The 21488-nt window shown below is 41.3% G+C and overlaps 2 protein-coding genes across 2 annotated transcripts in view; one reads left to right on the top strand and one right to left on the bottom strand.

Annotated features, from left to right (window-relative positions):
* Positions 1–1369: 1369 nt before the first annotated feature.
* irg1l (immunoresponsive gene 1, like) lies at positions 1370–7267 on the top strand. The gene is made up of 6 exons (XM_052021926.1): positions 1370–1462; positions 1590–1647; positions 2246–2433; positions 3361–3453; positions 3625–3830; positions 5133–7267. Exons 1-6 carry the CDS (start codon positions 1445–1447, stop codon positions 6049–6051), a joined length of 1482 nt encoding a protein of 493 aa, XP_051877886.1. The 5' UTR covers positions 1370–1444; the 3' UTR covers positions 6052–7267.
* A 4061-nt stretch (positions 7268–11328) lies between these two features.
* The window catches only part of LOC127573834 (exocyst complex component 1-like), a 57293-nt gene continuing 47133 nt past the window's right edge, over positions 11329–21488 (bottom strand). Inside the window, exon 18 of the mRNA XM_052022345.1 lies at positions 11329–12550. Within this exon, the coding sequence (XP_051878305.1) occupies positions 12524–12550 (27 nt within the window). The 3' untranslated portion in view covers positions 11329–12523. The remainder of the gene's footprint in view (positions 12551–21488) is intronic.

Genomic DNA, 21488 nt, shown 5'->3' with positions numbered 1-21488 from the left:
CAATTTCTTACTTCACAGCACTGCGGAGGCTCCTTTAACACAAACAGTAAAGTGTTTCAAGAAGGTAAATGATTACCATCTTCCCAAGAGTAATGAGGGAGAGAAATAAATATTGACCTTGCTACCAAGGTCCACAATCTATAAAAGAATAAGAACAAAAATTGCCCCTTGTAAGATCAGAAATGTAAGCAAACACAAATTTCTCCCATTTTCCTGGTATCCACTTTGCCAATGCACATTTAAAGTGTCTTGAGACTCTGAGTCCTGAAGCATCAGCGGCTGTGGGTGGACTGGGCAGGGGCTGGTGGGGGTCCTGTGGGTGGAGATGGTGAGGCCCATGTACATGAAGGTCCATGCCAACAGCAGATTGCGAGGTTTGTGTGATTTAGGGGGGCATTCTCTGGCCTCACCAAAGTGAGCACAGGCTTAAGTCCTCAAGCCTCTTTTGCTGAACCATCAGTTGATACTAGGGAGAAACTTGTTCAGCAGTGCTCTCCTGAGATGTCAATTGGGGTTTTAATATTTGTGATGACCCCCCCCCCCACCTGAATTAGGAGACGCATAGATTGCCCAAAGGAAGGGGGTGGGGTGCAAGGTCGGCCACATAAAACACTGCAGCCCGGTTGGAGAAGGAAATGGACAACAACCACCCACTGAAAATTACTGGTCCGGTCACATGAAACCAGGAAAACCTGGACACTGGTATTGGTTTATTATTGTCACTTGTATTGAGGTACAGTGAAAATCTTGTCGTGCATACCATTCGTACAGATCAATTCATTACACAGTACATTGAGGCAGTACAGGGTAAAAACAATATCAGAATACAGAGTAAAGTGTCACAGCTACAGGGAAGTACATTGCAGGTAGATAATATGGTGCCAGGTCCGACCAAGGTAGACCGAGAGGTCAAGAGTCGATGTCGTCGCATAAGGGAACTGTTCAATAGTCTTATCACAGTGGGATAGAAGCTGTCCTTGAGCCTGGTGGTATGTTCCCTCAGGCTCCTGTATCTTTTGCCTGATGGAAGAGGAGAGAAGGGAGAATGACCCGGGTGGGTGGGGTCTTTGATTATGCTGGCTGCTTCACCAAGGCAGTGGGAGGTATAAACAGAGTCCGTGGAGTTTCAGTGATGTGCTAGGCTGTGTCCACAACTCTCCGCAGTTTCTTGCCATCACTTTCGGTAACTTTAGACTTTCAGTCGAGAAAATGACGTAAACAAGGAAATACCCGGCGACTTTTATTATGTAAATCTCTTATAAAAACATCTTCCGGTGCTGATTACTGGGCGTGTAAGATATGGGCAGTGGGTGACGTGAATGTTACTGTCCGGGTCCCAGTTACTATATAAATCAACAATTCAGGAGTCTGGAATTAGAGAAAACTCCAAGTTAAATAACTTCCGTGCACTAGAAGCGCCAAAGAGAGAGCGAGAGCGCGCAGAATGTTTTCTAAATTGCAGGTGGATACTTTTGTAGCCTCGAGCGATTAATTTAGTCATCTCCATTCTTTGTAATCACTTTTCAGAGTTTAACTTCTATTTTTAAAGATTAATTACTAACGCTGTGAAAAATTCTGTTCTCCTTTAGAAGATGCAGTCCTCCTTAACAGTTGGAAAGCGGCTGTACCATAAAATATCCCACAAAGGTAAAAATCCTCTCTTGGGTTTCTAGTATGAAATCAAAATACATTGCTCACAGTTTATGTATTCGCGCGTTTCCATACTGGGGTCAGATATACAGTGCAATTGTGGCAGTGAAGGTGGATACGGGTTATATGAAATCCCAGCACTGTTGCCTGCTTCCACTTAAAGGCTATTTTCTAAAATTTCATTTGCAAGATTGTTCAGTGCATGCGACGACAGCGCCAACCCAGGACCAGAGCTGTCACTTGCAAATACGACTGTGGAGTGAAAGGTCGATAAAGAAATTATTTAAATCGCTTCTGGTTATTGGATAATTAGGTTTGGATTCTGTAACAAAACACATGCAATAAACGAACCGAGACGGTGGGATTGCTCTGAACTCGCTTGAGCCTATCATGTGGAAACACGCTCACTTTACAGGGAAGCGTTGCATCTTTTCCGAGTAATAATTGTTTTCTTTTCTGTTACAGTTTTATATACAAGTTGTGGACTTTTACTTAACTATGAGTTGTAGTCTGTTTTGCCAAGGAAACTCGGCGCACACAGCCACCCTATGCCTCCATGCATACTCACACGGATTGTTTTATTTGCCTATGTCAGCTTTCAATGCACCGGATTTGAAAAAAACGGTAACAAGCAGCTTCGCCTCGTTTGTTTCTGGGGTTAAAGCCGATCATCTCTCAGATGTGGTTCTTCAGAGGAGTAAGCGGATGATCCTGGATAACATTGGAGTTGGGCTCCTGGGCAGCACCAGTCACGTTTTTGACATCTGCCTGAATTACTGCCGGGTAAGTTCATCCTGAACTAACTTCGAACACGGACAGTTACGGCGATAGCCCGTGCTAAATGATGGCTCATGAATGAATCGGACAGGACAGTTGAAGTTCCCACTTTAAACCGGGCGAGTTTCCACCAAATGCGGCGGAAAGCCCAAACTAAGCAGAATAGGCATGTCAGTACAGCACTGTGAGTGCATTTATTTAACATTTTGTTCAAAACAGCGGTTTTCGTTGTTTTGAGCAAGGTGAGTGGAAACATGAAATAAAAAAAAGTCTGGTTTTGGAAATACTCGATGGGTTGGACAGCGCCTCACGTTGCAGCTCGATAATCTTTCATTCACATCGATCTTATTAACTCTGTTTCACTCCCCACAGATGCTGCTGACCTGCTGAGTATTTCCAGCATCCACCGTTTTTATTTCAGATTTCCAGCTTCTGCAGTTTTGTTTTGCTTTTAGTTCGATGTAAAGTTGGAGGCAGCTTCCAACTGATTCCCAGAATTTAGGGGATAAAATGCAAGGGGTATTTCTGGTTGCAAAAGTAGGTAAAACGCTCACCGTCTGACCGCTTTACATCGAACTGTATGAACACGGCTGCAGACGGATGGACAGCTATGGTCTTCGGACCCCCGGGCTGTGGCTGACGTGTTAACAAAAAACAAACTGCTGGAGGAACTGAGAGCGGCAGGCAGCATCTGTGGAGGCAAGAGGATAGTCCACGTTTCGGACCGAGACTTGATGCAGGGTCGACTCTCCCTTTGCCTCCACAAATGCTGCTCGACCCGTTGAACACAAGCAGTTGCGTTTGTTTTTGCTCCAGATCCCAGCATCTACAATCTCCCATGCCTCTCTTGGTTCACGAGTTGCCCGCTCTCGCTTCATGATTCGCATGCAGCTTCTTATTTTCTAACATGTGCCGCATTCTTCCTTCTAACAGCAAATGTTTGCCCAAGACCCGGTCAGCTCGGTGTATGGACGCAGTGGTTTAAAACTCTCCCCTACTCTGGCTGCTTTCACCAATGGAGTCGCGGTAAGCTGTTTGGACACAATCTCCAGTGTTGCGCGCGTCTTTCAGTCAATGTTCCCGAATGAAGCAAGATGCAGTTGCAATATTAAGGATAAAACCTCGCCTCTCATCCTTCGGAACCGTCTATTCGTTGGTTGTTATTGCTAATCCGAATTGCTGCCTCTCCACCCTCAGGTCCACTCCATGGACTTCGACGACACCTGGCATCCCGCCACTCACCCGTCGGGAGCTGTGTTGCCCGCCCTCCTGGCTGCCGCCCAGTTCCTGCCTGGAAACTCCAAACCCAGTGGTCTTGACCTGCTACTGGCCTTTAACGTGGGCATTGAAATTCAGGGCCGGTTAATGCGCTTCTCCCAGGAAGCACACAACATCCCCAAGAGGTAGGATCCCGGCACTAAACTTAAAACATTGATTTTAATAAACTTTTACTAGGGGTTCTGAAAAAGATCAAATAATGTCGATTAGTGTGTCTAGGAATACAGTTGCACATGAAACAACAACTCCCGCCCAACCTTCCTCCGCGACCTCAGCCTATTTTTTTGGCTGGTGTCCGCTGACCGGATACATCGCTCTTCAACTTAGCAATGTTGAAGCTCTTCAGCTTTGGAGACCACGGATCCTGCGGCGCTCTCTACCAACCAACAACTGTGTATCCTCTTTGGCCAATCAAACTGAGGAATAAAAACAGAAAATGTTGGATATACCCAGCTAGTCAGGCAGCACCTGTGGAGAAAGGGTAACGTTTCATGTCCATCATCTTTCATCAGAGTGAGGAATCCTCACTGCAGTAAAACGCTCCACAGTATTTCTGCTAGACAGGCATAAATGTCAGTGGTTGTAGTTGGAACCTGGACTATTTAATCTGGTACCAAATCATGTTCAGAAAGTGAAATAATATAAGGAAAATAAGAGATACGATTAAGAGAGAATGCAAGAGGCAGAAGGAACAAACATAATCCTTTTCAAGATCTTCGTCGTGAAGGTAATATTCAGTGCCAATGAGCATGTTTAGCAGTAATTAATTAATCTCACAGTTAAAAAATCACTTAGACTGATATGCTTAGTCTTTGCTTTTTGTCATATGTTCAGATCGGTAACTACCACATCCATACACCTTGTATATTTTTGAAAGCCCCATGTTTCAAGGCTGCACCCAACCAGTAAATATATGGAATAGGAGGAAAAAAACCAAACATTTTTATATTTATTTTCATGATCTGGGTGTCACAGGCAAGGCCAGTGTTTTTGCCCATCTCCAGTTGCCCTTGAGAAGGCATTGTGAGTCACCTTCTTGAACTCCTTCTGGTGAAGATGTTACTACAGTGCTGCTGTGCAGGGAGTTCCAGGATTTAGCCCCGATGATATTGAAGGACCAGCGATATATTTCTAGGTCAGGCTAGGAGGGGACTTGGAGGGAAACCTGCAGGTCATGATGTTCCCATGGGTCAACTGCTGGTCGTGGGGGTCTCTGCTTTTGGAGGTGTTGTTGGAGCTGCCTTGATGAGAAACTGCAGTGCAGTTTATCGATGGTACACATTGTACACATCTGATCCATAGAATAGCACACTGTCAAAGTATTTATCATAGCATAACTGTTAAATCTATTGTTATAAAATCTTATAAGATAACGGTAAGGAAATAGCAAAAATATCTGATGATTGAATTTATTGTTTATCCAACAGGTTCCACCCTCCAAGTGTTGTGGGGACAATGGGCAGTGCTGCAGCCATTGCTAAATTTCTAAAACTTAATCCCAAACAATGTATTAATGCCCTGGCTATTGCAGCTTCACTCGCAGGGGCACCAATGGCCAATGCAGCTACCCAGGCAAAACCCATTCATATTGGAAATGCTGCACGGCTGGGCTTTGAGGCAGCTCTTCTAGCCTCTAAAGGAATGGAGGGTAATGCTAAAATTCTGGATGATACCCCTGGCTGTTTTGGATTTTCTGCTTTCTATGGTGATTATCAACCTCAGGAGATAGCACCATTAGAGCAGACACGCTTCTTGCTAGAAGAGCAGGACATTGCATTTAAGCGCTTCCCAGCTCACCTAGGCATGCATTGGGTGGTAGATGCTGCTGTCTCAGTGAGGCAATTAGCGACTGTCGATGAGGATGATTTTTCACCTTCCATGATTGAGAAGATCATTCTGCGTGTCCCTGTTTCCCGGTACATCAACAGACCATTCCCAAAGACAGAACATGAGGCTCGCCATTCCTTCCAATTCAATGCCTGCTCTGCATTGTTGGATGGAGATGTGAGCATTGACTCATTCAGCGAAAGCAAACTGCAGCGAGATACTCTCAATGAGTTACTCAAAAAAGTGGAGCTCCAGCATCCTGAAGACAACTTGGCCAACTTTGAGAAGATGTATGGAGAAGTAGTTCTGGTCCTGAAAAGCACTGATGTGCTCCGTGGAAGATGTGACACCTTTTATGGACATTGGAGAAACCCACTGTCGAGAGAATCCCTGGTCAAGAAATTCAAAGATAATGCATCATATGTGCTGCAGCAGGACAATATAGAAGCAATCATTGACACAGTTGAAAGCCTTGAAAATATGAGAGATTGTTCCATATTAAGTTCTTATTTGGAGTGAGAAAGATTAACTTGTAGTAATGTCTACATGTAATTTTAGCATGTTCATCATGGGTTTTCATGGGTGAAATGTAATTTGTTCTGTATTGATTGAAACTCCTGGTGCTACTGAGTGTGAAATTGATAGTATCCCCAGTCTAGAGCTGAAGTACAAGAGTCTCTACTCCACTGACTGATGGGTCTTATGACACTGGATTGTAGCCCACATCAACAGTTATGTGTGGGAATACTGGAGAAGTGGAAGTAGAGTCTTTGAGTATCTAGGTGGACAGGAACGCCGAGCTGATGATAGTCAAATAATCCATGTATGTTTCCTTGGAAATCCCACCCAATTCCATGACTAGATTAGCCTTGCTGCCAGCTAACCCAGCCTGATAATGGTTTGCATTTGTACTGTAAGCTGCATCATTGTCCATGTTTAGTGTCCCTCAGTTCCTCATTTTTATATAAAATAGGCAATTGGCTAACATTTCTGACAGCTGTAGTATGTCCATTCTCAATACACATGGTTTCTGTTGGCCTAAACAGATAGAAAATTTGGAATTCTATGAACGCCAAGGAACAATACTAGATATACTTCCAACACTAGATATGTTTCCAACACTATGAATGTATCATTGACTGTCCTTCCACTGGAATGTGGAAAACCTAGTGAATCTGGATTGCACTAAAAATAATTGGCCATCTTCAAACTTGCAAGCTAATCCTATTCCGAGATAACATGTTTAAACTTAGAAAAAATTAGGAGAAGTACTGTTGATCCTTCACTTAAATTTGAGGAAATTTGGAGCCCGTTTATTCAGTATTTCCATTTGATGTAAGCAGATCTTTTTCGAAACCCTTCCAATAACCTTCTATTTGAATATAGAGGAGTGAAGATAGTGACATAATAATGTTTTTTTTTAACCGAAGAAATAACAGTTCAGCTTTTTTTTTGAAGTTTTTGGTTTGCTTTTGTTTATTTTTTTTAATTTTGGTGTTCTCTTTTCATATAATCAAATTTCTTTTCAAATTCTTTTGCATCATTTTCACTTAGTAAGAGATTGGGAGGTTCAGATTATATATTTTACTCCCTGTGTTTGTATATGTCAGTTGTTACTATTGTAATCCCGATCTCTTCGCACCATGTGTATAATCACTATTGTTATGTGTATTGATTTGAAATTTAATAAAAAGATTGAAAAGGAAAGAAAGAATCCTATTCCAAGAGCTTTGGGCTCATTGTATTTGTCAATTATCTCCCTGAATCATCATGCTGCAAATAAAAGTAGTAATAACTGCAAAATATGCAATGTATTTAATTAACTTAATTGTTAAAAGATTCAATAAATATTTATTCTGAATTTCAACACATTTATGACTGTTGCCTTGGTAATTTTGTCAAAAATGTACAGATTTGAATAGAGTTCTTTGTATAACAAAGCCTTGAAGTGATTGTGCTCTTATATTTTTTAAATTTAGAAACATGTCATTGCTATGGATAGGGTAGTGAAGAAGGTATTCGATATGCTTGCCTTCATAGGCCTGGACATTGAATATAAGAGTTGGGATGTCATGTTGCAGCTTTACAAAACTTTGGTCAGGCCACACTTGGGGTAATGTGCACACTGCAGGAAGAAAGTGGTAGTGTTAGAAAGAGTGCAGTAGGGATTCATCAGGATATTGCCTGAAATGGAGGGCTGGGATTATTCTCACTGCAATGTAGGAAGCAGAGGGGTGATCTTACTGACATTTATAAAATTATGAGGGGCATAGATAGAGTCTTTTTCCCAGGGTCCTTTTGTACATAAAGACTCCTGAGGTATCTGCCATTTACTATATTTGTCCTGTAGTATTTGACATCCCAAAATGCATAACCTTATGCTTGTCTGGATTAAATTCCATCTGCCACTGTTTCAGTGAACTTTCCAACTGATCTATGCACCCTCTGTATCCCATCACAACCTCCCTCACTACTACTACACTAATTTTTGTGTTGTCGGCAAACTTACTAAGTTCATCTACGTTCTTCCTTTTCTTCCCATAGCATCCTGGGAAAGATTCCATCTGGCCCTGGGGATTTATCCACCTTAATATCTGCCAATATCTCTGATGCTTCCTCCTTCCTGACACAGACATGTTCCAAAATATCAGTGTACCTCTTGCTTAACTCCATCCCCCAACCTCCTTCTCCCTGTTGCATACCGATTAAGAAGTATTCATTTCGGATCCTGCTTGTATCCTCTGGCTCCACATATAGATTTCCATTCTGATACTCTGGGAGAGGGTCCTACCCTTTCCCTAGCTTCCCCCTTGCTTCTAATATATGTAAAAGGTTTTGGGATTACTCTTAATCCTGTATGCCAAGGCTATTTCATATCTGCTTTTAGCCCTCCTAATTTCCCTCTTAAATTCTCTCTGACATCCCCTATAAACCTCACTCACAGGAAACCAAATATACCTGACATATGCCTCCTTCATATTTCTGATCAAACCCTCAACTTCCTTTGTAAATCAAGGTTCCCTAATTGTACCATTTTACTTCTTACCTTGCCAAGGACATGCTAAATCTGGGGTTTTACTACCTTGCCTTTAAATACATCCCACTTATCTGATGTCGTTTTTCTCTCTCTAGCAGCCTCTCCTGATCTGGTTTCACCAGGTCCTGCCTTACACTGTTAAAATCACCCACAACTACAACCCTATTGTTTTTACCCCAACTGCAATTTGCCTACATATCTGCTCTTCTAATTTCTGCTGACTACTGAGAGGCCTTTTGCATAACCCCATCAAAGTGATCACCCCCTTTCTTATTTCTGAGTTCTAACTATATTGGCTGATCCCTCCAGATAACGTGAACCACTATGGAATTGAGATGCAGTGGCTAAATTCCTGGACTGGTAATCTAGAGAAGTGGGTTTAAGTCACACCTTGGCAGCTGGGGAATTTAAAATCAATTAATTAATAACCTGGATTTCTTAAAAAAAAGTCTGGAATTAAAAATAAATCCACTCCCAGTATTGGTAACCATGAAACTACCAAATTTTCATTAAAAACTCAACCGGTTCACTGATTCACAAAATGTGACTTCAGACGCACAGCATCTCTTAACTACCCTTTGATATGGCCAATTAAGCCTTCCAGTGGAATAAACCTGGATTGCCCACCCAGAGTAATTTGATAATTTTACTGTTCAGCCGTTTGGGTGGCTCTATGGGTTAAAATACTGTGGAGGGTGAAGCATTTGGATGGGTGTTGTCAGATAGGGAGAAAGTGCTGGGGTTCTCACTGAGAATATTCAAAATAATGATCAAGGACAAGATATTTTGCTGCATGGTCTGGAACAATACTTATCAATCTTTCAACTAACGTAATCAACATACCGATTATCAGCACTTTGCTGCTTATGCACTTTGCTGAATGCAAGTTGGCCTCTATGTTTCCTACACTGTAAAAGTGATTATACTTTAAAAACTTCAGAGGCTGTAAAACTGTAAAATGTTCAAGGTTCTTGTGTTGTGACTGTGACTAAGCTGCATGGAGACTGTAGCTGAGAGATATAAAAAGTCTTTTATATCTGGCGATGATCTTTGCATCATCGATGGAGACAGGAGATGTTCCAGAAGATTGGAGGGTTGCGGATGTTGTTCCCTTATTCAAGAAAGGGAGTTGAGATAGCCCAGGAAATTATAGACCAGTGAGTCTTACCTCAGTGGTTGGTAAGCTGATGGAGAAGATCCTGGGAGGCAGCATTTATGAACATCTGGGGAGGTATAATATGATTAGGAATAGTCAGCATGGCTTTGTCAAGGGCAGGTCCTGCCTTACGAGCCTGATTGAATTTTTTGAGGATGTGACTAAACACATCGATGAAGGGAGAGCAGTAGATGTAGTGTATATGGATTTCAGCAAGGCATTTGATAAGGTACCCCATGCAAGGCTGATTGAGAAAGTAAGGAGGCATGGGATCCAAGGGGACATTGCAATGTGGATCCAGAACTGGCTGGCCCACAGAAGGCAAAGAGTGGCTGTGGAAGGGTCGTATTCTGCATGGAGGTCAGTGACCGGTGGTGTACCTCAGGGATCTGTTCTGGGACCCTTACTCTTTGTGATTTTTATAAATGACCTGGATGAGGGTGGAGGAATGGGTTAGTAAGTTTGCGGATGACACAAAAGTTGGAGGTGTTGTGGATAGTTTGGAGGGCTGTCAGAGGTTACAGTGGGACATAGATAGGATGCAAAGTTGGGCTGAGAAGTGGCAGATGCAGTTCAACCCAGATAAGTGTGAAGTGGTTCATTTTGGTAGGTCAAATATGATGGCAGAATATCGTCTTAATGGTAGGACTCTTGGCAGTGTGGAGGATCAGAGGGATCTTGGGGTCCGAGTCCATAGGACGCTCAAAGCAGCTGCACAGGTTGACTCTGTGGTTAAGAAGGCATATGGTGTATTGTCCTTCATCAATCATGGAATTGAATTTAGGAGCCGAGAGGTATTGCTGTAGCTATATAGGACCCTGGTCAGACCCCACTTGGAGTATTGTGCTGCCTGGAATGCGGAGCATGCCTTATGAAAGTAGGTTGAGGGAACTCAGCCTTTTCTCCTTGGAGCAATGGAGAATGAGGGCGGACCTGATAGAGGTATATAAGATGATGAGAGGCATTGATCGGGTGGATAGTCAGAGGCTTTTCCCCGGGGCTGAAATAGTAGCCACAAGAGGACATAGGTTTAAGGTGCTGAGGAGTAGGTATAAGAGGACATGTCAGAGGTAACTTTTTTACTCAGAGAGTGGTGAGTGCTTGGAATGTGCTGCCGGCAATGGTGGTGGAGACGGATACAATAGGGTCTTTCAAGAGACTGTTGGATAGGTACATGGAGCTCAGAAAAATAGAGGGCTATGGGTAAGCCTAGTAATTTCTAGGGTAGGGACATATTCGGCAGCACTTTGTGGGCCGAAGGGCCTGAATTGTGCTGTAGGTTTTCTATGTTTCTATGTCTTTATTCAACATAGTAGATTTCCTGGAGAATCTATTTCTGCTCTCCCTCCACACAATAGTCCAGTGATGTTTTATACTTTTAAACACAAAGACAGCAATAAATGATTAACTACAGTTTAAATGGCTATAATTACCTACTTAACTTCAACATTTTGAATGTAGACAGGTAAATTTTGCAGAATAACATATTTACAATGGGAGAACCCCTTTGAATATTCAATCACTTGAGGCTGGTCTGAAAGGTTCTGAGCTCACCCAAAATATATCTCTTTTATTAGTGAATATACAAGCAGCCAGAATATTAAGTGACAAAACAGACATGTCCTGAATTGGCAGGGATATGCACTTAGCAATGTGTTAATACAGGAGATGGCCACTTAATGGCCTCGCTGATTTCATCATGAAGGTTTCAATAAGCACCGATGAACATGAACATCGTCTTTCCCTGTGTAACTACAAAGGTACAGAATCAGAATGTCCCACACCCAACATTGGTTTTGATGGCCTTAAAGTGTCAGTGGAAGTTGAATTGTGAACTTTTTAACCACTGCTTTGTGTTTTAATATCTGCTACCCATATCATTTCATAACTTCAGAATAATCTCTAACATGCACCTCACCAGCCCCTGGCCAGAAATCTGACAGAAACCCATCCTAGGGAGGCCAAAGTTTGAGATCTCTGGATGGTTGTGAGGGGACACTGTTGTGGCTTCTGCCTCTTTTGCTGGATGGCTCTCACATCTTCCTCCCTTATTAGGACACCACCTCCAACCATGGCCTGAGAGGCCAGAACTGTAACATATCATTCTTTACCCTTCTATGTCTAGTGTGGCAGTCCTTCCTGCTGACATACAAGTTCCATTGTTTCACTGGCTATGCTCAAATTCAAGAATCAGCCAATTAACATGTTGATGGTTAAGCAGCTTCTATTTTGTGAGTATTCTTTTTCCTAAGGGACCTGTTGCTCAGATGTTACTAACATTTTGATTAAGAGCCTTTCAGTTAAGAACATGTTGCACTAAATGGAAAGCTTTCTGCTTTTGCTCAACCCATCCCAAAAAGAAGCAGCATTGGTATTGGTATATTATTGTCACTTGTACCGAGGTACAGTGAAAAACTTGTCTTGCACACAGTTTGTACAGATCAATTCATTATACAGTGCATTGAGGTAGTACAGAGAGCACTGAGGTAGTACAGGGTAAAAACAATAACAGAATACAGAATAAAGTGTCACAGCTACAGGGAAGTGCATTGCAGGTAGACAATAATGTGAAATGTCAAACAAGTCCATCTCATTGTATAAGGGAACCGTTCAATAATCTTATCACCGTAGGATAGAAGCTGTCCTTGAGCCTGGTTGTATGTGCCCTCAGGCTCCCATATCTTCTACCTGATGGGGGAAGGAGAAAAGAGAGAATGACCCAGGTGGGTGTTGTCTTTGGTGGGTGGCTACATCACCAAGGCAGCAAGAGGTAGAGACAGTCCATCAGAGAGCATCAGTCACCAGAGAGCATCAGTCTTTTCCTTCTGTTGGCAAAAGGGAGAAATGTTTGAATGGAGGCTCAGCAGCCCAATGACAGGACTGATCATAACAGCAGTGAATTCATTCTAAAAGTATTTCATTGGATGTGAAACATTTCAAGGTAACCTGAAATCCTGAAAAGGCATTCACAAATGCATGTCCTTTGTTCTTTCATTTTATCACAGAAGCCATTGGGGAACTTAAAATTTTGTAATCAGAAAACATGTTTCACAATCAGGAAAAGAATCATCTATTCATATGATGGACATTCTGGTAAACGTGCCAATGTAATATTGGACTTTCTGGAAGATCATGAGATATTTACCCAAATTCCAAAATTAGTCATAAGATAGCAGAGGCAAGGGTTTGTGTTTTCTGGACAAATGCCAATTTGACCAGTTGAAGGTTTACAGTATAAAAATAAATTTTACATAACTTACCCAGTCTGGCCAGTGTACCCATAAAGGGGTAGATTTGAAAAGTCATCTACAATTGGGTTGGAAAAATATTAAACTGCAATGGCAGGTTTTCTGCTCCATTTGTAGCCAATCATCAGATTGCCTAGAATACAAACGCTTACTCTACATTTACCTTTAGACCATCTGATCCAGGTCAGCTCCCAACAGAGGAATCTTATCAGTTCCATTACCTCTGTTTATATTTCCCTGCAGCCCTGCAACTTATTCTTTTTCAGACACCCATCATTTCCCCTTTGATTCTTTTGCCATTTACCTACACCAAGGGATAATTTATATTGGCCAATTAACCTATAAGCACAACTTTGAGATGTGGTAGAAAACTACAGCAGCCAGCAGAAATTCATGAAGAAAACTCTACACAGATAGTGTCCAAAGCTGGGATTGAATCCGGGCTGATGTAGCTGTGAGGCACGGTGTGCATGCACACACCTATCCACAAAGATGCTGATAATAAAAGTCTGAGAAACCTGCTGTGCTGACACCTTGTCATCACTTCTTGGATGCATCTGTCTGTGAACTCTAGAACTGAACTTGGCAAAGTTTGTAGGACAAAGGAAGATCATTTAATTTCAACAAAGTGGACACCTGCCTGAACAGTATGTTTCTTTTCTCCATTTTGACAAATGAACTTTGTTTATTTAGTGAACAATTTCAATCCAGAAGAGTCATAGCATATTGTCCATTGATTTCATCAAACTGAGTTTCCTTCATTTTGAGGAGAATGTACGCTGCATATAGGTTCCTAAAGATGGTCAGGTCACTTTTCACTTCTCTTCTAGGGATATTGAATTCCTGATCTGGCAGTTCCCCACCCTGGCCCTTCCTCAGTGGATGGCTCAAAGTAGAGAAGAAGCAGTCAGGATGGCATTGAGAATCTTGAGTTGAGATCAGGCTCACACAGAAGTCCAGTGTAAATGGTGGAAGGAGCCCACCATCTAACAAACTACACACCCACCAGTCCCATCAGGCACCCCCTGCATCATTTACAAAAGAGTCTGCAGTTTGCACATTGACTTCAGAATCACAGAAATGCAATGGAAGCAAGTTATCCTCGATCTCAAGGGACCATCTAAGAGGCTGAAGTATATATCATCTTTGGAATCTGAAGTTAATATTTGAATGGAATTTCCTTTTGAATACACCCTTACTTTCCCTAAACTATTCAGTAATTTGATATCAAATACAAATTATGGAACAATAATGTCACAAAGTGTTGTTCTATTAACAAAGCAGACAATGGCCCACAATTTCCAAGAAAAAGAACATAAAATCATCATAGAACTGCTGGCATTTACCTCTAAATGCCAGGCAACCGAGTATTCCAAAAGAAATGTGGACTGACTTCAAAGGAAATCCACTGATTTCCTCCAACAGTTTGTTTTTTGTTCCAAAGAGATAATTGCCACTGACTGTCCCAGCATTTACCCAGGGAAATCAGTCCACATTGAACCTATGCCAGGTTCTTCCTGAAGTAGGTTCAGCAACTCCAACCAATAGATTTAAATGGGTGCAAGGTGAAGAGGTAAATTTCAGATAATTTACAATTTAAAAAAATTATTTAGTTAATATATTGGTTTCTAAATATGCGCCATTGCTTTAAAGTTTTTTTTATTTCAATAGCATGTATAACTTTCAATTAGGACGGAGTCCCCAGCTGTGTCCTTAGATCCTGTGCAGATCAGCTGGTGGGGTATTTGCAGACATTTTTAACTTATCCCTATTTCAATCTGAGGTTCCCACCTGCTTTAAGAAGACCACTACAGTACCAAAGAAAAATAAGGTAACGTGCCTTAATGACTACTGCCCAGTGGCTCTGACATCCACCATCATGAAGTGCCTCGGGAGGCTGGTCATGGCACACATCAGCTCCAGCCTCCCAGGTACCCTCAACCCACTGCAGTTTGCCTACTGACAAAACAGATCCATGGCGGCTGCCGTCTCCCTAGCCCTACACTCATCTCTAGAGCATCTGGATATTAAAGACACTTGCATCAGACTACTATTTATTGACTACAGCTCTGCCTTCAATACCATAATTCCAAGCAGACTCATCTTCAAACTCCTAGACCTGGGACTCAACACCTCCCTTTGTAACTGCATCCTTGACTTCCTGACCAACAGACCGCAATCAGTAAGGATAGGCAGCAACTCCCCTACCACGATTATCCTCAACATTGGTACCCCATAAGGCTGTGTCAGATTGCATGGCTAGATTCTGCTCTTACTCCTCCTACAAATTTATAAATGACACCACTGTAGTGGGCTGAATCTCAAATAACGATGAGTTGGAGTACAGGAAGGAACTAGAGATTCTAGTGTCTTGGTGTCATGACAACTTTTCCCTCAATGTCAGCAAAACAAAAGAGGTGGACATCGACTACAGGAAGGGGGGGGGGGGGGCGGTGCGCATACTCTCGTTTACATCAACAATGGTGAGGTCGAGAGGGTTGAGAGCTTCAAGTTCCTTGGAGTGAATGTCACTAATATCCTGTCCTGGTCCACCCACATAAACGCCATGACCAAGAAAGTGCACCAGCATCTCTATTTTCTCAGGCGGCTAAAGAAACTCACTATGTCCTCATTGACCTTCACCAAATTTTATAGATGCACCATAGGAAGCATCCCATCTAGATGCATCACAGCTTGGTATGACAACTGCTCTGCCCGAGACCGCAAGAAATTGCAGAGAGCTGTGGACATAGCTCAGCACATCACAGAAACCTGCCTCCCCTCCATGGACTTCTACTTCTCGCTGCCTCGGTAAAGCAGCCAACATAACCAAAGACCCCACCGACCCCGGACTAAACACTGTCTGTTTCTCTTAGTTTGGCATCTTGTACAAAGCCACCTACCCCTTGCACAGTTGTTGTTTGTTGCATTTTCTGTTGCCTTTGCCCTATGACCTGAAACTCTTCCTTTAAATCATTCCACAACACTACCCTTTCACACCTCCGAATAATTCACCTCTTCAACCAATCTATTGGTCACTTTGAATTATATATTTCTCTGAGGCTTCTTGTTGATAATGATGTATCTTAGAACAACTTTTATTTTAAGATCAAGGAAGTTGTTGATAAAATAATTTTCTGATACTCGTATTTATTGAAACAATTAAGGCGATCTACCCCACATATTATTTTGATAAAAATATATTTAATCAATGTTTGTTGCACAAAGAACAGCTGTTTTGGAACTTTTGAAAGAGGTTCAGGAACTGGAAGATTCAACAGAATGAAAATTTCCTCACAGTTGAAAGCCCATAAGAGTCCAAATTGCTCAACCTTATGAAGGTGGCACCATCTACAGGCAATAAAAGAAATACATTTTAAATCATTTTAAACTTTTCTTCATGAGCTGCTGGGAATCCAAATCATCTTTTCCCCTAAAACAATGCAAACAACTACAAGCCAGTGCTTTAACAGTACATCTTGTTGTAACACAATGCAACAATATCACAATGCTATGAGAGAAATAAATAAATTTTGATGCTGGAAATCTATGGCAAATAGAAGGCAAGGTGCTGCCTAACCTGCTGAGAAAGAAATCTCATCATTTTTGACATCCTTTCTCACAAGCCAAAGGAAGTCCGTTTGAAAGAATGTCACCAAATTACTGCAATACCATTATAGCACATGATGTGATTTCTTCTACATTGGGAAGACAAAATGCAGTTAGGTTGACTGCTTTATGGAACACGTCTCATCACCACAACTGTAACCCCCGAGCTTTCAGTGGTCAGTTATTTTAATTCTTTTCTCCTGAACTTTCTGTCCTCAGCCTGCTACACTACTCCAATAAAGCTCAAGGAACAACAATCCTACCAATTAGGCATGTTACTGTCTTCTAGACTCAAGACTCAGTTGAACCGTTCCAAAAGACAGCCATTTCCAACATTCACCATACTTTCCTTTGGTCATTTCAAACAAAAGTTCTGCTTCTGCCATTTACCCCTCATCCAACATGGAAGATGAGTCGAAAGGGGATTTGATCTTGATTGTGGAAGGGAAGGGGGCAGACCAGAACTGCAGTAATTGGGGGAACCCTGTCAACTACATGGAGAGGAATGCTCCCTTGAAGGAAAAGAAAGTAGGAGTGTACATTAATCAAGGTTAACAGGGTGAAACTAACAAATGCAAATTAACATGTTTATTGTTTTCAACGTTGTACTGCCTGTTAATGTAAATAAACATTTTAAAAAGTAAAAATTATAACAGAAATACCGCTCATTCCTCCATGTTAAATCCTGTAAGCAACCACATGCTGAGAGTCTGTCTGTACCAGACCCCATCTGGATCCTCAACATAAATGTTGAAATAAGATCAATCATGGTCATAATGAATCTTATATTTTTTCTCTGGGTAGAGATCACAAAAAGTGAAAGGGATTATTATAATTCATTAAGAGATTTATATAAGTTGTCAGTTCAATTGGACAAGCACAAGATTTGTGTGCCTGATAGAATGCAAGAGAAGTCAAGGAGAATGGGAGTGTCTCCCCCCAATCTATCATAAGATTAAATGAGGCATCAATCCTAGACTGGAAGTGGTGTCCATCTCATGCCAATGGGATTGACACTACACAGCATAACAGCTGATGGTAGGGGTCTCTTTAACAATTTGAGTCAGAGGTGAGGCCACCCGAATGCTTAATAGATCAATGGAGTCTCAGGCCACTCTAAGTTAATCTAGGAGCAGACAACTCTGTTGTTGTTGTCATGGACAAACTACTTGTATGAAGGAGATGGTCTACATTGGGTACAGAGGTCATAATAGGTACACACATTGCTCACCTCTTTCCACTGGGATTGAGGCGGCTGAAAATTCCATCCTTTCTCAGGATGGTAACTTCTCAGGTACTGCCCCTGCATGTGCTCCACTGGCATCTACTGTAGATTTCAATCCCCAGTCAGGGACACTGCAATCACTAACTAGCCTTTTCTGGCCATGAGCTGTTAGGTGTCATATATAATGCACTGTGCTGAAAGGGAGCAGTCTTTAAGCACTTTGCCAATGTGGTAGGAAGGTGGGTGAGGGGGGTTGTGGTAAGTGTTGGAGTCAAGTAGTTGGAAGGTGAGCACTGTGTAGAGGTAACAGAGTCTGCAAATATTTTTGGAAGAAAATCACTAAATGATGAACGCAGGGATAATTAGTTATCACTATATAGTTAGTTTCCTTCAACATTAAGATTTTAAATTCAAATTATTCCGATCTAACCACTTCAAAAACAATGTTCAGGTGAAGTAATGAGGGGGATTTTGAAAGGATGCAGCAAAGCATGATGCAAGGGTGTTTGTCCAACACTGGTGTGCACGCAGGTCTTTTTATTTGCTGGCGTTTGGAGGGCATATACATCCTTAATGTTACGGAGTGAAGCATGCATTCATAACATCATTGCCATACTTTTTTTGAATGATTATTTGGGAGGTTGTGGTGCTTAGTCCTCCCTCACCTCTTACTTTCAACTTTGTTCATTTTACACACCTGCCAAAAAATGGGCAGTCTCAGGGAGCTTCACTATTGCCAACAAATCATCATCTAAGGTAATTTTTTTTTACTTCCCTTCATTTTTTCATTGCTAGGAAGTGCATGCTGCAGTGCCTTCCCACACTCCTGAACCCTGAGTGAGGTTTGCTTGGAAAGTCTGATGTACATAATAATGGAATAAAATTCTCCATCACTTGTACTGGCGCATTCAATGTTTTGGCCTTCTGTTGTAGTTGCTTCACTGTACAGCAGCCTTGATTTAAAAATGTCAATAACTGAAACAGCTAGAGCTATGCAGCTTCTGAGCCATTCAATAAGACCATGGCCGAACTTGTGCCTAGACCACTTTTCTGTCTTATTCCTATATCTTCCAATTCCCTCAGTTTCCAAAAATCTATTGATCATAGCCTTGAATAATGTCCAAACATCCATAATCTTGAAGCATAGAATTCCAAACATTTCCAAACCTCTTGTAAAGCAGCTTCTCCTCCTCTCAGTTCTAAATGGTCAATTGTTTATCCTGAGACAGTATAAATCCTAATTCTCACTCCCCTGCCAGGGAAATAACTTTTCAGCACCTATGCTGTCAATTTATCAGAATCTTTACATCTAAATGGGATCACCTCTCAAATTTCTAAAACAGTGATTATAGTCTATTCTTAATCTCTCCGCATAGGACATCCCAGGAATCAATTTAGTGAATTTATTAAATCCTTCAGAATCCTTCTCTAGATAAGGATACACAGTAATCCAATGCCATCTCCCTACGACCTACATTTTCTCAGCAAGCCTTTCTTACGTTTGTAATCCTTGCAATAATCACTAACTAATCATTTGCCTCCCTAATTATTTTCTGTGCCTTCACACTTACATTATGCTTTTCATAGACCAGCCCAGCAAAGTCTGTCTGTACACCAACTTTTATCAGTTTTTCACCACAGAACAATGTACTCTGGTTTCTATTCTACTACCAGATTTCAACCTCACATTTTCCTACGTTATCCACCACTTCCTTGATAACTCTTTAACCTGTCTTATCCCTTTGCAGGTTCTTTGCATCCTTCTCATAGAATCATACCTTGTACAGTATCCATGCAGGACCTTGTCAAAAGCATTGCTCAAGTTCACATATACTATGTGTATTGCCCTGCCTTAATCAACTTTCTTAGTAATCTCAAAGCAACTTCTTTAGTTTCTCACAGCAAATTTCCCACCTAAATTAAAATCAAAAATCTGCAGACGCTGTAAATCTAAAATAAAAACAGAAAATGCTAGAAATATGGAGCACGTCAGGCTGCATCTGTGGGAAGAAAACAATGTTTTAGGTCAGCCTCTGTCAGAAAAGGGTCTTTAACCTAAAATGTTAAATCTGTTTCTCATCCCGCAGATGCTGTATGACATGCTGAGTATTTCCAGCATTTTGTTTTTATTTTAAATTACTCATCTAGCTTTGTCAGGATCGCAGAGTTCCATACCTTGCTGGTGTGTTAGATAATGGATTCTTCTGATCTCAGCTGACAAGCTACATGCCAATGCTGTAATTTATTTTTAGAGAATCACAGATTTAAAGCCTTCTGAGCTTGAATAGTACTGAGATTGACAATTGAGTGGAATTTTAATTGGAAGAATTTCTATCAAAACCACTCAAATGAACTGTGTGATATGCCTAGGTATGCTGGGAATCCCTCATGAGCATAGTGTGCTGAAGAAGCAATCGCCCTAGTCCCTTTTGTTGACTTAGAAGCATTGTGATTGACTGGCTGTTCAAGGCAAAGAAATCTTTTCAAGGCCAAAGAGTGATCGATTTCCTTTTGCTTTGTCACTGCTGTATTTTTACTCAAAAAACTTTGTCCTTCAGTAGATAAGGTTAGCTTTGTATCAGCTTGATGCTACTTTGACTGTTTCGAAGGAGATTGTAGAGACATGCAGCAAAATGTAATCTTGGAAGAATCTAACAAGGATGAAAATTTAAATTTGGAGACTGAGGGCCAATGTTGTTCAGTGCATGGAGGAGTGATTAATGAACTGGACTTCCTGCAGAACAGGATGCATCCAGCAGAAATCTAAATACATTGGGGTCTGTAAAGTTCAAAATGGCCATTGGAGTAATTGAATTAAGAAACCACAAAAGCATGTGCAGTAGCTCAGAAGCAAATAAGTAATGATAATGCTTACAGAGTGTAGTTCAGCACTCTTGGCAATGAACTTTAACTTCCAGATACTAATCATGTCAAAGTTGCTAATAATCTGGTTCAGAATGAGTTGGGGGAAGGGTTTGGATTCAATGGCAAGGAACTGGATGTTATAAGGCTGTGTTATTCTGAATATTGAGCAAAAGAAGCAATATATTCCCAGACCATGATATTCTGGGGAGGTGGAAAGAGGAAGATTCTTGTCTTCCCAGCCAGGAAACCTGAATTCAACAGATGAATTTCACATCTAAGATTTTTTCCAGAAGGTAAAAATTATGCCAGAATTTTTTCTACTATCAAGCATTTCCTTTTATTACACTGGCAAGGCAACCTTCTGCAGGAATCCAAATAAGTTAATGTTTCAGGTAACTCTGTTTCTCTCTCCAAAGAAAGCTGAGTATTTCCAGATTTTTTGTTTTAATTTCACATTTTTAAAATGTTCATTTCCTCACTCTTCTCCTCTGCCCTTTCCATCATCTTCAAAGTCAAGTGCTCATGGATTTTTTTAAAAACTCAGTCAGATGCCTTCTATCTAAGCATTTGATCACTCCTAATCTTTTCTAACTTTTAGATGTTATTCTATGGCTCTCTTGCATTGTTTTCTATAATAAAAAGGGGGAAATTATTAATGCTAGTATCCAGAGGAGGAAATGTACTTTGTGTTGGGAATCAAAGTTGGTAGGCCTTTGGAATATCCTTTTCTGTTGTTGGTATGGTATACTGTGCAGATGCAAATATTTGGTTTAAGTTAGAATAGGTCCTTGTGGAAACAAGGATCTGTCCCAAATT

This window comes from Pristis pectinata, chromosome 8 (assembly GCF_009764475.1).
Source record: "Pristis pectinata isolate sPriPec2 chromosome 8, sPriPec2.1.pri, whole genome shotgun sequence".
Classification (NCBI taxonomy): Eukaryota; Metazoa; Chordata; class Chondrichthyes; order Rhinopristiformes; family Pristidae; genus Pristis; species Pristis pectinata.
This window is presented reverse-complemented; position numbering and strand designations above follow the sequence as displayed.

Excerpts from the sequence above, each read along its gene's own strand:
- irg1l (XM_052021926.1), top strand. Across the intron at positions 2,434-3,360 it reads TCTGCCTGAATTACTGCCGG|CAAATGTTTGCCCAAGACCC; the intron begins GTAAGTTCATCC and ends TCCTTCTAACAG. Across the intron at positions 3,454-3,624 it reads CTTTCACCAATGGAGTCGCG|GTCCACTCCATGGACTTCGA; the intron begins GTAAGCTGTTTG and ends CTCCACCCTCAG.